Source organism: Coregonus clupeaformis, chromosome 17, assembly GCF_020615455.1.
Source record: "Coregonus clupeaformis isolate EN_2021a chromosome 17, ASM2061545v1, whole genome shotgun sequence".
NCBI classification, from domain to species: Eukaryota; Metazoa; Chordata; class Actinopteri; order Salmoniformes; family Salmonidae; genus Coregonus; species Coregonus clupeaformis.
The window spans coordinates 27038473-27052850 of NC_059208.1; the positions used below are offsets into that span (position 1 = coordinate 27038473).

The 14378-nt window shown below is 46.6% G+C and overlaps 2 protein-coding genes across 2 annotated transcripts; both read right to left on the minus strand.

The window, feature by feature from the left end:
- Positions 1-5425: 5425 nt before the first annotated feature.
- On the minus strand, positions 5426-6873 carry LOC121556073 (IgGFc-binding protein-like). The gene is made up of 4 exons (XM_041869945.1): positions 6678-6873; positions 6300-6499; positions 5825-6202; positions 5426-5647 (listed from the first exon to the last, which is right to left on the minus strand). Exons 1-4 carry the CDS (start codon positions 6871-6873, stop codon positions 5495-5497), a joined length of 927 nt encoding a protein of 308 aa, XP_041725879.1. The 3' UTR covers positions 5426-5494.
- A 4761-nt stretch (positions 6874-11634) lies between these two features.
- LOC121556101 (IgGFc-binding protein-like) lies at positions 11635-13768 on the minus strand. The gene is made up of 2 exons (XM_041869989.1): positions 12828-13768; positions 11635-12488 (listed from the first exon to the last, which is right to left on the minus strand). Exons 1-2 carry the CDS (start codon positions 12930-12932, stop codon positions 12288-12290), a joined length of 306 nt encoding a protein of 101 aa, XP_041725923.1. The 5' UTR covers positions 12933-13768; the 3' UTR covers positions 11635-12287.
- Between the last annotated feature and the right edge of the window lie 610 nt (positions 13769-14378).

The following is a 14378-nucleotide window of genomic DNA, read 5'->3' on the forward strand; positions in this document are numbered from 1 at the left end:
AAAGGCAACTATGAGAAATGCAGGGTTTTCACTACATGCAAAGTCTGAACGACACAAGTGTGCAATGATCGCATGGAGGGATTATCAAAGAGCTTTTAAACGAATGTTAACTTAATGTTTATTGTCTGCATCCTATTGGACTACTGGATGTTAATGTGTAACACGTTTCCCTGTTTATGTGCTTTAGCAATACTGTATGTCAATATGGTCATGCTAGTAAAGCCTCTTTGAATTGAATTTCTTTTCTGATTTGGTTTATTTTACCTAAATGGATACAGGGTAGTGTGTTTTGTTTATAAATCACTCAGAAAGTTTTCTTTCTTAAAACAAAATGTGGAATCAACTGTCCACAGTAGTGGGGCTTCCATAAATAGGAAATGGCACATTGTTGTACCCTTTGTTGTATCCTGGAGTTTTGTTCACATTGAATATGAACCCTGTATTTGTACCCTGTACTTTTTAATTTTTTTTTTTTTTTTTCATTTTTATGGCACTATCTCTCTTGCATCTGCACTCTTGTACAAAATACGTGTTATAATAAATGTCATATGATTTTAAAGTAAAATAAAGTTTATAATCTTTGAATATCATGTGTTGCCAGTTTTTTTATGTGTGCCCCCCTGATTAAACACTGGCCCCTCCTTGGCCCCCCTAGTAAAATGTGTCTAGAACCACCACAGTTCATGAGAAAATATTAGGAGGAAAAATTAGTCCATTGTAGAGTTCAGATAGAGTGTGTAGATGGAGAATTCGCATTCTTACAGGCCAATGCAATTAAAAAGAAGAGGCAATTAGAGATAACTCCATCCAAGTTCCAAGCCACTGGAAGCGAGCCAGAATACACACATCCACCCGACCGCTCTGAATACAAACGGGTAATAAGAAGAACACTCAGGGGACTGAAGTTTAGAGAAGAGCCAGCCTAATGCAGGCACTCAAGAGAAACATCGCTGGACAATATGCCTATGACTATGCAGCAGAATGTATTTTATAATGGAGATGCAATCCACAGTGGGCAATCAGGGCCAGCTCACAAAGTGGCAAAACAGAGTGACAACAAAGACAACAGCGCATTGAAGCAGAGGGGAATGGCTAACATTAAGCCATAGCAAGCTACAAGAAGCCCCCCACCACCACCAACCCAACTGACAGACTTTGGGCTGCCACACAACATTGAAGATGGAAGGCTCAAATTAGTACGTTTTAGGTGTCCTTGGGATGACGAGCAGTGATGTCATGACAAGGTTGGGAGCGTTTTGATGGCCCAGCCCGTCGGTCTCACCTATTTTTTAATCAGTAATTACCGCAGGGATTATGTCGTTTCTTCATTAAATTGGGCCAAATGCAATTAAAAACCACACTTTCATTCCATTAAAAAAGGACGCAGCAGGCTCCTTGTTTGGTACTGTCACGATCGTTCATGAACGAGAAGGACCAAGGCGCAGCGTGATATGCATTCATATTTATTTCACGAATAAACGCTGTGATGTCACGAGAGGCTGTGTCCTGGAGGGACGTTACATCCCCCTGAGGTGGCTGCAAACCCAGACAGCTATGGCTCCATCTGCTGGTATGGTCGGGAACGCCACCCCTCTATGGCCAATCTTCCCACGCAGCTGAAACAAATCAGGAGCTGATGAGCTGAAGGTTTGGGAAGGGAAGAGACACACTGAGAGAGTGTGTGGGGGTGAAGAGACACGGTCTCCAACCTGGGCTCTCTGGAGGACAAGAGTGCTGCACGTCCACTTCCATGAGGAATATAAGGATTTGGAGATACTTACCTTTGGGAAATACTCACCTTTGGATATATGCACCTGTGGAAATACGTGTGGGACATTCGGAAGGACGTTTTGCTGGGTTGGCCACTAGCTGCAACGTGGAATACAGTAAGACTGGGGAAAAGTTATTTGAGCGAGTGAGAGTTATGATTTTGGATGTGGAAGAGACATCCCTGAACTGTTAACCCTTAAAGAGCCACAAGAGAACAGAATTGTGTTATACTTTCGTTAGTTTCCCAAGACCTTTAATAAAATCCTTGTTTTGATTGAACCTGGTCTCCTTGCACTACTTGAGCAATCCCGCTGAAAGCTGTGTAGCCTCTCGTGACATCACAGATGGTGGAGAATACGGGCAAGCTCAAGCGTTAATAGTGCATGTCAGAGGAGGATACCAAAGGTTTGATCACCCAGTTTTCCAAGTTGGCCGTAGGCTCCCCGCCGACTGAAATGGAGGACATATTGAAAGCCCTTGTTGCTGGCCAGCAAGCCCAGATGCAAGCAAACGTGGCTCTCTTGGAGGAGCAAAAGAAAGCCAACCTTCTGAAGGCAGAGGAATTGCAGTTGCAGAGACAGAGGGTTGTCCAAAATACCCGCCCAATAAAGGCAAGTGACTTTATATCTAAGATGGGAGCTACCGATGACATTGAGGCATACCTGCATGCATTTGAGGCCACGGCCACTAGGGAAGCCTGGCCCAAGCAACAGTGGGTTGGTCTGTTAGCCCCCCTTTCTAACCGGGGAATCGCTGAATGCTGTCCGGGACCTGGGCCCTGACCAGGTTACTGACTATGATGCCCTGAAGTCTGAGATCCTCAGCAGATATGGACTCACAAAGTTTGGTATGGCCCAGCGCTTTCACGGCTGGACCTTCCAACCAGACCAACCTCCTCGGGCGCAGATGCATGAACTTGTCCGAATCGCAAGGAAATGGCTGGATCCGCAGAGGAATACAGCAGCGGCGGTGGTGGAGGCCGTTGTGGTGGATCGTTACCTACGCGCCCCTGCCTTATGAGGCAAAACGGTTCATCAGTCAACAGGCCTTGACCACGGCTGATCTGACCGTGGAAGCTGTGGAAAAGTACCAGGCCACAGCGGAGATGCTGAATGCTTCCCGAAAAGACCCCAGGAGTGCGGCCCCACCACAAATGGGAAGAACCCGTCCAAAGGACCCCCAAGGTCTCGAACCCAGCCACGTCAGGACTTATCCCGGCTCCAGGGGGAGCCAGAAACCAGGCGGGTCCAAGAAGAGTACACCAGGATGGGGAAACTCGACAGTGTTACCGGTGTGGGGAGATGGGACATATCTCCTGGCAGTGTGGGAAACCAGCCGATGAACCTATGCCCACTGCGGAGTCCTCCAGCTCAGCACCCACACATCGTTTTGCCTCGCTCTTGGGAGTCGTAGATGGCGGCCCAGATCGACCCCCCACCTGCCCGGTAACTGTGAATCACCATGATGTGGAGGCCTTACTGGATTCTGGTAGCCGGGCCACCCTGGTGCGTAAGGATTTGGTGGGCCCAACGTGTCTGACCCCGGGAAAGTCCTCCCAGTTTCCTGTGTCCATGGGGACACCAGAGAATACCCCATTACTGAACTTACAATGACCAGCACACGGGGAACCATACACACGACAGCGGGGGTGGTTGATTCCCTCCCCGTCCCTGTCCTAATTGGACGAGACTGCCCAGCCTTTTACCCACTCTGGAGAGAGTCTCAGGAGAGGATAACCCGAGTACCTCGGAACCGGAGAGGCAAGACTCATCCTGGGAAGGCTCCGGTGCAATCCTCCGAGTTACTCACTCCCGCCCGGGCTCTGATAGGGATGGCAGGTGCCCAGACCGACACAGAGACGGAGCTACAGAATCTGGACAAAGAACTGTCTGGTCTGAAGGGGACCGCTGAGAGGTATCGTTTGTTAAAGCAACAGTTAGACATGAAGACAGAAGAGTTAGATATCCTCCAGGCTAAACTCCAACAGAGCTCCTTCCCTAAGCAACAGGAGGAGCTGGAGAGGCTGCGCAGGACCATCGAGGAGTGTGAGGAGACCCTGCGCAGTAGTAAGGAGGTCCAGAAGAAGGCAGAGGAGAAGTACAAGGTGTTGGAGAACAAGATGAAGAATGCGGAGGCAGAGAGAGAGAAGGAACTGAAAGCTGCTCAACAGAAGCTAAACTCTGCTAAAACCAAGGCTGATGCGTTCAGTAAGAAACTCAAGGAGAGACAACAGGAGGCTGAGTCCCTGGTCCTAGAGGTGGAGGAGTTGAAGAGAGAGCAGGCTGGCAAGCACCACGGCAATGCGGACGCCCTCTCCCGGCGTGATGCCTTCTTCGCTGCCTTTACCCCGACGAGGACGTCGGTCCCGAGGAGGGGGATGTGTGATGTCACGAGAGGCTGTGTCCTGGAGGGACGTTACATCCCCCTGAGGTGGCTGCAAACCCAGACAGCTATGGCTCCATCTGCTGGTATGGTCGGGAACGCCACCCCTCTATGGCCAATCTTCCCACGCAGCTGAAACAAATCAGGAGCTGATGAGCTGAAGGTTTGGGAAGGGAAGAGACACACTGAGAGAGTGTGTGGGGGTGAAGAGACACGGTCTCCAACCTGGGCTCTCTGGAGGACAAGAGTGCTGCACGTCCACTTCCATGAGGAATATAAGGATTTGGAGATACTTACCTTTGGGAAATACTCACCTTTGGATATATGCACCTGTGGAAATACGTGTGGGACATTCGGAAGGACGTTTTGCTGGGTTGGCCACTAGCTGCAACGTGGAATACAGTAAGACTGGGGAAAAGTTATTTGAGCGAGTGAGAGTTATGATTTTGGATGTGGAAGAGACATCCCTGAACTGTTAACCCTTAAAGAGCCACAAGAGAACAGAATTGTGTTATACTTTCGTTAGTTTCCCAAGACCTTTAATAAAATCCTTGTTTTGATTGAACCTGGTCTCCTTGCACTACTTGAGCAATCCCGCTGAAAGCTGTGTAGCCTCTCGTGACATCACAACGCACAACCAAAACAACAAACGAACGTGACGTCCAAGGTAGACAAATAACATACCTCACACGGAACAAGATCCCACATCTAACTCATGCCAAAAGGCTGCCTAAGAATGGCCCCAATCAGAGACAACAAGCTACAGCTGCCTCTGATTGGGAACCACCCCGGCCAACATAGATCTACACATCATAGAATCTATAACAATAAACAAACACAACATGGAATATACACCTCCTGACTCAACAAATAAACGTCCCTTGAGTCAGGGCGTGACAGGTACTTGTTTTTTAAGACAAACAGTTGAATGGTCCTAGCATCGCTGCATACCCATCTCGTTGTGCTTATTGCAATGGTCCAATTACATTTGCACTTAGCATAATAAAGGGCAAGATGGAGTTCAAGATGAATCATTTTAAGAGGGAATGAGGATAAGTTGAGGCTAACAGCTCATGTGGAATAGCAAGTAGTTTACAGTATTGTAGAGAAAGAGAAATCACTTCTACTAGGCATAGGATTAAAGTAAATATTATGACTGGACACTGAGGGAATACTGTAGTTATGTTCTATGTACATTACCTCTTGTTATACAACTGCTCTATAACAAGAGTTACAGATCATTATACACTACAGGCCAACCACTCACCAGCTAGAGAAGTCCCCAGCCTCCAGGAGCTAACAATCACTGTCACATCTGTGGAGGATTGCCTGTCGGCTGTTGTCATGTCGTCCTTGACAATACCGTTGTATCCTGGGAGATGGAGTAGGTAACACGCACACCAGACACCCTCTTGATGACCACTGTCCTGTCGGCGATGCTGACAAACAGCTGATTGGCTGGAGTGCTGGTGAGGGACACATTCTTTCCATTCACCTGGGAGATACAGGAAGAGGACAAAGACAGTCATGTCCATTACGGAATGATGTTATCAAATTATATTTTGTGATGGTCACATCTCAATTTCCTTGCCCTAACAGCTGCTACAGTAAATGTGCTCTGTGGAGTATGTCTCATCCACTCCCTCATCACTCTTCCCTCAGCCTTACTCACCCAGGTGTTGTGCTGGCTGTTGACAGTGACGGTGACATCCTTGAAGAAGACGTAGACTGTCGCCACATTGGGATAGGCTCCGTTACTGCAGACGCGTACGTCCACCACCACCCTGAACCACTGGGCAGAGGTCTGGTCACACAGAGAGGCCACCTCAAAGGCCCCCAGCCCCATGACCCCCCTCATGCAGTCGAAGGTGGTGAAGTGGGCACCAGGGTGGACCATGCAGTGCCCGTGTTTGAGTTGGCATCCTCTGACCTCATCCTTTACCCCACAGACCTCTCCGCTGGCACAGATACGTTTCTCATACCTCACCAGCCCTGAGGCCTGGCATACGCACTTAGAGTCACATCCTTTGGTTACCACCACTTGGCCAACCTGGAAATATAGAACAGTGCTATTCATGTACAATACACATTATTATATAGGGTGATCTAGCATGAATAAGGGGTTTCAATGAAATGTAAAGCCTCACCCTCAGATACTGGCCTTCGTAGACGCATCCGCACGTATCCATGGAGACACACTTGTCGCCGTCAGAGGCGAAGCCCACATCACACTGGCAGCCCTCAAAGCAGCTAGCAGAGCAGGTGAAGGAGTCTACCAGGCTGGCACAGCTAGTACCACAGGTGTCGGAACACAGCTCGTAGTGGCTGTTAGCTGGGCAGGAGACAGCTGCAAGGGGTTACCATGAAAGAGTAGAGAGTTGACAGTGGATTTAAATATGCAAGACTAATACAGTATATAACTTCTACATCACAATTTTCTGCAGGATGGTTAAAGTAGTTAAACATGTAAAAAGGTTAGAGTAATCTCAATCTCATCTGATCAGCTGATGATGGTTCAGACTCACGGCAGAAGGAGCTGCTCCTCCAGGCCTGGATCTGGGCCCCAGCAAGCTGACAGGCGATGGCGTAGGCCTGGATGCTCTTACACAGGGTCCCTCTGTCCCTATCCATGGCACACACGTCAAACACACAGTGGACCACGTATGCTGCCGAGTTCACCTTAGTGTGGCAGGCCTGGAAGGGCCCGTTGTCTGCTGCCATGATGCCACAGGAGTCTTGCCTGCCGTACTGGCAGTGGCGGCTGGCCGATAGAGGGCGCTAGGGCGCCGCCCCCTTAAATAAAATTATTTTTTTTTTAAAATAAAAAAATAAAAATAATAATAATAATAATAAAAACATCAGTATGTCAATATTTGTGTGTTTGAAATATGGAATGCACACAGTAATATGTGTAAGATATGATAGAAAATCATATTCGCAACCTTTCCTCTGCCTGTCAAACGCCTCGTCAGCTCTGGGCGATACAGAAAGTGCCCCGAGGAGGCGGGTCTACGTAGCAGTTAAGCCAATTGCTAATTTAAGATATGAATGTATGACATAAAATGTAGCTAATCAGCGATTTTAATTCGAATCCAAGGAGGGCGATTATTTTATCGCCCCAAGCTCGCCCCTGATAAAATAAGGACCGGGCTCCAGTGGCGCCATTTTTACTAGACGACAATGGCGAACGCAAACGTTACTCCTCCAAGACCCAACCCTAACTCGGTGAAATCTCTCCTCCAAGATCCGTTTGAGAGGAGAACTTTGTCAGAGAAAGTTCGGGTGAAAGAGCTGGGCCCAGATCAACCTGACCTCTCAATCAGACAGCAGGCTAGCGAGAAAGGGAAGCAGTATATGCGCGGCTTCTCCCGTAGCTGGTACACCAGGAAGGCTTGGCTAGCTGGGTGCACTGATGCTAATGCTTTATTTTGCTTTCCGTGCTTGCTTTTAAAACGACGGGGTCAGATTCAGCATGGACAGGTACCGGAGTGAGGGATATGAAGCACCTGTCAGAGAAGGTAAAGAAACATGAGAACACCAGGGCACACATGGACAACTCTGTAAAGCTAGCTGTATTAGGAAGGGTGAACATTGCTACGCAGCTGGATGACGGCCACAGGATTGCGGTGAGGAAACACAATGAGGAGGTGGATAAAAACAGGCACATTCTATCCAAAATTATCGATTGTGTGAAGTTCTGTGGGGCTTTTGAGTTGGCCTTGCGTGGGCACGAGGAGACTGACTCTCGGACAACCCCCGGCATTTTCCGGGGCTTAGTGGATTTTGTTGCCTCCCTCGACAGTGTGCTGGAGGAGCACCTGAAGACAGCTACCGTTACACAACACTGTGTACGAGTACAGGGATGACCTCCTAACGTGTTTCCAGACCATCAGAGACTCTGGGAACATTGATGCCCCGACTGTCAGAGAGGCGGGGGGCTTTGTGAGGATGCTCGAAGACGAGGCTTTCTGTTTTTCCTGGCACTGTTCCACAAGATCATGCCAAATGTGGACATGCTTTTCAGCCAGCTGCAGAAGAGGAACATCGACCCTGTCTTCATTAAAGCACTTGTCCAGAGGTTCACAGAAAGCATGCTAACAATCAGGTAAATAACTATATTTACTATTGGCTGATAAAGATGCTGTTAGAAAGATGAATAGTTCACTTACAACAGTTTAAAAGCCTAAATGTGTCTGGTCATCAAAGTGAGTGATTATCATAGAGCCGTCACAATTATATTTGTTTTAGTATTTTAAAAGGAAAGAGAAGACATTTACATTACATTTTAGTCATTTAGCAGACGCTCTTATCCAGAGCGACTTACAGTTAAGAGTGCATACATTTTTTCATACTGGCCCCGTGGGAAACGAACCCACAACCCTGGCGTTGCAAGCGCCATGCTCTACCAACTGAGCTACACGGGACCACATTAGTTTTGGCAAGATCTGAAAAAAGAAGTTGGTGGAGTGCAACCCTCAAACATTGAAGAATTACAGCAGTTTGCTGCTGAAGAATGGGCCAAATTGCCAGCAGAAAAGGTGCAGCAAGCTCATTGATGTCTACAATAAGCATATGTTGGCAGCTATCTTGGCCAAAAGCTGTGCAACCAAGTACTAGCTCCAGGGTGCCAATAATTTAGTCCATGACATTTGTCTATATTTTCTAAATTACAATTGTAAACTTAAGTTTACAGAAATATAATTAAAGGTGTGGAGACCCATTTTTTCCTCTCAAATTTCAACTGATTTTAGAAGAAATAGGGAATTATTTAAGAAAAGCCCAAGGGTGCCAATATATTTGGACACAACTGTATGCCTTCAGTCTAATTGGAATGTATGGCAGTAGAGTTGTTTGTATTTCTCCTAACCAAAATGGCTGCCATTAGGATACCATTCAGGATTTTTTTCACCTGTGTTACCACGACAATCACGCCAAATGAGCATTGCATTTGTGTGCTCCTTCAGTGTGAATGCGCAAATTTGATATGGGTCACATGTAAAACTGATACATAATTGATACAGATTTACGGTATGTTGCCTATATATTACTATATACCGGTATTGATGCACAGACCAGTTTGGGTTTTTACTTTACCTTCTATAACGGTATTTCAATGTTTGGTTTGTTAAATGTGGTAATGCCACTCCGCCATGTGTAACGTCCGTTTTTCTAGTTTACTCCGCAATTTGGGTCGTTCTCTCCCTCTCTCACCAAGTACCACCCCGTCACTCCAAGGAGCGCAGTTGTTGTTACTCGACCACGAGAACAAGTGTTTGTCCAAAAGACACAATCAGACGTTGATAATAATGCAGGAAAGTACTACACAGTTTGTAATAATTATTCAGGTGTCCACCAGGTCAATTTCTAGAAGAGGCCTAGTTGTTATTGAAGATTAACTTTATTGCTAAGTGCACAGCAGAACAAAATTATGTTGCATCCCTCTCACAAATGTAATAGAAAAAGGCTTTAAAACGTAATAACATCAGTTAATTATGTACATCACAGGTTAAAAGCAGTTACTAGACATAGTTTGTGTGTATATACACACTATCTGTCTGTCTGTCTGTCTGTCTATATATATATATATATATATATATATATATATATATATATATATATAAAAGTCACTGGTTGTGTGTTGAGGGGGAATTACAGTGAGCTAAGAAGTCTGATTGCAAGTTATCAAATTAAACTTTATTTTTTGGACCCAGGGCCTCAATTCCCCTCTTTGTGTGGGGACAGCGCATCTGACGAGCAGCAACAGCCCATCAAGCGACGGAGGATGCTGGGACCAGGAGAACAACAGAGGTTGGCTATAGAGGTAAGTTGTGATGTAATTGTCAGTGTTTCCCCATAGAACTTTTTTCAGGCCTGGTAGTATGTAGCCAAAACCCTGAACAATCAGCACCTTGGTAATCATATACTTGAGTTGGACATAGGCATGTGTCAGTCAGGATCACTTGCATCAAAATAGCTTAATTGCAAATTAAAGCTGATGATGTATCTTTACAGGTATGTGATACCATCCTGAGTCATGCCAAAGAGAGGTTCTCCTTCACCCAGCACCTCATCAGCGCAACACTATTGCACGGAGAGTTGTTCCCACAACACAGTGTGAAGTTCCCGATACAGCGCTTGAAACAACCGTGGAGGCGTACCCCATGTTGAACAAGGCCAAGCTCAAAACCGAACTGTCCCTCATCTATGAGAACAGTGAGTTCAAGGCTTGTAGTGGTGCAGTGCCCCTGTACCAGTTCTTCATGGAGAACAACCTTCAGAGCACTTTCACAGAGACTGCCAGCCTCCTCAAGATCCTCATCACCACACCCATGACAACTGCTGAGTCAGAAAGGTGCTTCTCTACACTGAAAAGGATCAAGACCTTCCTGAGAAACAGCATGACACAGGATCGCCTGAACGCTCTGGCCATGCTCTCCATGGAGAAGAAACTTGTCAGGGACATTCCTGACTTTAATCAAAGGGTCATTGAGAGGTTTGCCACTCAGAAGGACAGACGGGCAAAATTCCTGTACAAATAAGATGACAGACACACACACACAGAGCAGCTCTGGCCGCATGTTTCTTTGTATATAGTTGACCTTAGCATAAAAAATCCAGTTATATATGGTACTCTAGAAAGTCTTAATAGTGTTTTTGCTAATATTACTGTATATATGTTGTTTTGTATCAATTAATTGTTGCAGTTCTGGAGCACATTAACAATTAGTCACATTTAGTATGATCATAAAATACTGTATGCTATTCTTCCAGTCAAAGGTTTGAGTTCATCCACTTGATATCCATTTCTATATTATACATCCTTTTATACAGTGTAAGATTTCCTATAAACTTTATAATAATTTCATGTTATTGTCCACTTTCCACTCTGTTCTGACAGCATGCCTGTTGCGTTGCCTGTTTACTACCAATGGTAAAAAGTTCACTTTAAATGCAAATGAAAGGCTTGGGTTTGTGTAATATGTTTTTGTGTAAGAATGCCTCAACTTTTTAATATTGGCATTAAATAATTACTGAATGTTTCACTGAGCACTGCTGTCCTGCAGTTTGTGTTAAAATATATCGCGATGGTTACAGGAAAAAAAAAGTATGGCACAGCCCCACCGAGAATATTTTTCACCAGCCGCCACTGCGTACTGGGATGGTTGAGAGAATGCCAAGAGTGTGCAAAGCTGTCATCAAGGCAAAGGGTGGCTACTTTGAAGAATCTAAAATCTTTAACACTTTTTTTGTTACGACATGATTCCATATGTGTAATTTCATAGTTGTGATGTCTTCAATATTATTCTAGTAAAAAATTGCATGAGTAGGTGTGTCCAAACTTTTGACTGGTAGTGTATATGTACACACACATATACACACACACACACACGCACACAAAAATATGGGGGGTTGGAAATGCAGACAATTACATTTATAGAAGCCACAATCTGGAATATTAAAGCTGATCTAATGCCCCAACCCCAAAAAGGAGGGTTGACAAACTGGACATAAACATATGATATGTTAACAGTTGATGTATGCTATGACATCATGGCTCAGTTGTTGGAGCATGGTGCTTGCAACACCAGGATTGTGGGTTAGATTCCAGGGACCAGCCATACGGAAAATGTATGCTTGCTTGACTAAGTAACTATTTTCACTTAACCTTTATTTAACCAGGAAAAGACCATTGAGGTTAGAAACCTCTTTAGCGAGTGGGACATGGCTTTGGATAAAAATGTATGCTAAACTGCATATATGATGGTAAGGTAACAAAGTAACTCAAACTCATGACAGAAGCCGTCGCTCCTCCCCTTTGCTCTGACAGGCAGAGGTGTAGGCCGTTCCACGTCGCACACCGACCCCTGGTAACCATGATTATAACATGCATCAAAAACACAGTCCTCCAGGTACAGGGCAGGGTCCACTTCACCATGGCACTCTTTGAAGGGGCCAGACTTGTCTGCTATGATTCCACAGCGGGTACTGTACGCGTTCTTCTCACTGTCAGAACAGGCCTGGCACTGTGTCCCCTGGCATCCAGAGGAGCAGCCAGGCACAACGGCCACCCGCCAGCTCTCACCCAGCCAGGGGGCATTGGGCGCGGGCTGGCTGTCCCGCATAGTGAGGTCGTCCTAGGGCTTGGCGTTGTAGTTGCCACACAGGCCGCAGACGGCACCCTGGTAGGTGCTGGGGAGTCTGTAGTGCACCGTGCTGTGCCAGTCAAAGGTCAGTGTGATGCCCGCAGCAGTCTCCACCACAGCCCTTCGGCCACTGCGGAACACAATCAGCTGACTGTTCAGGTCCAGGGGCAGGGACTCAAGCTGTCCATCCAACTGGAGACGAAAGAGAAAGGAGAATTATATGGGAATCTATAGATGAAATATTTTTCCATTGTTCACTAATCCAGAGTAATTCCCAGTTAAATCTTAGTTTCATTAAATCCACAAGGATTAAGGCCTAGAACGCTTCATTAAATAGCTGTAACAGCACCATGAGTGGTAAAATTTAACACATGGGGGAAAATAAATTACCACCCAGTGTTAAATACCAAGAGTCTTAAAATACTAATTCTATCATCAATATTTATTATTGATATACTTTTACCAGGTAAACTCCTGTAAATATACTAACCCCCCTCTATACATTATCTGTCCCTATCCAGCAACACTCACCAGGACCCTGAAGGGGTAGTCCCTGCTGATGGTGAGGGAGACCCCCGTAGATGGTGAAGATGACAGTCTTAGTGTAGGCCACGGTCTTGCTCCCGCGGTGGTCATTCTGCACCGTCACCTAGAACGGCACCAGGCCCGGCGTCTGGGTGCACAGCGCCCTCAGCTGGTACACACACGTCCCCTGGTAGTCAAATCGGCGCCCATCCAAGGTATGGTAATAAGGGTCACCCGCAGCTGTGCAAGTGGTGTGGCTGATTGGTAAGCAGGAAAACTTTAAAAAACGTTATTTCAGCACAGTGATGCTGAAGTGCATAATTCAGTACGCTGGTCTCCTAATGTGCAAAGACAATATTGATCATTCTGAGCCTTTTTATCCCTGTCAGTTACTTACGGCAGCCAAACATGGTCCTCCAGTCCTTGACCACAGCGCCCTCCTGCCGACACAGATCGGCATAAGTGGCCAAGGCCTGGCACAGCATTCTCCTGTCCCCCTTGTTCACACATATGTCTTACACACAGCTGTCCATGAAGGCCTGGGGGTCCAGTTTATTATGACAGATCTGGAACACTGTCTTGGCCGTGAGGGCCCAGCAGAAGGCCTCTGACTCATACTGCTTCCTCTGGGTCACGTCACATTCCCCTGGCAGCTGTCAAAGCAGGGGGTGTACTTATCCTCAGCCAGGCCCCTCACCCTCCAGACATTGGCCCACTGCTCCACCGTCATAACTGCCTTACTGGCCAGGTCCTGCAGCTCATCTCCGGGGATGTCGTTGAAGTTGCCGCGCAGGCCACACACATTGCCGTAGTAACTGCTGGGAAGTAGGATGACCAGTTTCCAGGCCAGTCGTAGGAGACCTGCAGGTCGAAGTCTGCAGGATGGCCATGTTGCCAAGCTGGGAGACAATCACCTGACCCTGGCCCAGGTTGAGAGGCAGGTTCACTACCTCCCTGTCCACATGAGGACAGAGGTTGCATTAAAGTGAGTGATTCATGATGATGTCTCCCCTAACATAAGCTACATTTATGTATCTTGGCGTGCATTATAAAAACACATTGCAGACTATTTATGTGAGGCCTGGGCAGGCTGTAGAACAGGCAACCACACTCACCTCATTGTGACTATTGGCTGGGCACTTCATGGCTTAGGTAGAGAAAACAGAAAGAGATAGTTGAGAGAAAGTTATGGCCATACACATGAATACAACACTATAAGGAAGAGTAGACTACAGAGATATACAGGGCTTGTGTTGGACATTTGGATTCAGCATTATTGTACATATACATCATACATAGAGTAACCTAAGTACAAGTCTTTCAGGCAACAGTAGTAACTCTTAGAGGGCACTCACGACAGAATGACGCCGTCCTCCAGTTCTTGATGTCAACCCCGGCCATGTGACAGTTGAAGGCGTAGGCCGCCACACTGTCACACAGGACCTTTCCATCACCCTCCGAGGCACACACATCAATGATGCAGTCGTTGAAGTAGGGCTCAGGGTCCAGCTTGCTATGGCAGGTGGCGAAGGGGCCCTTGGGTGCCGTAATGACCCC

What these genes read in the sequence shown, in the direction of transcription:
- LOC121556073 (XM_041869945.1), bottom strand. Translation starts at nt 6,873, where the DNA reads ATGGCAGCAGACAACGGGCCCTTCCAGGCCTGCCACACTAAGGTGAAC. An exon ending in ACGAAGGCCAGTATCTGAGG is followed by an intron (nt 6,203 to 6,299) that starts GTGAGGCTTTAC and finishes CTATATTTCCAG; the next exon opens with GTTGGCCAAGTGGTGGTAAC. An exon ending in ACAGCCAGCACAACACCTGG is followed by an intron (nt 5,648 to 5,824) that starts GTGAGTAAGGCT and finishes TGTATCTCCCAG; the next exon opens with GTGAATGGAAAGAATGTGTC.
- LOC121556101 (XM_041869989.1), bottom strand. Translation starts at nt 12,932, where the DNA reads ATGACCACCGCGGGAGCAAGACCGTGGCCTACACTAAGACTGTCATCT. An exon ending in ACTACCCCTTCAGGGTCCTG is followed by an intron (nt 12,489 to 12,827) that starts GTGAGTGTTGCT and finishes TTTCGTCTCCAG; the next exon opens with TTGGATGGACAGCTTGAGTC.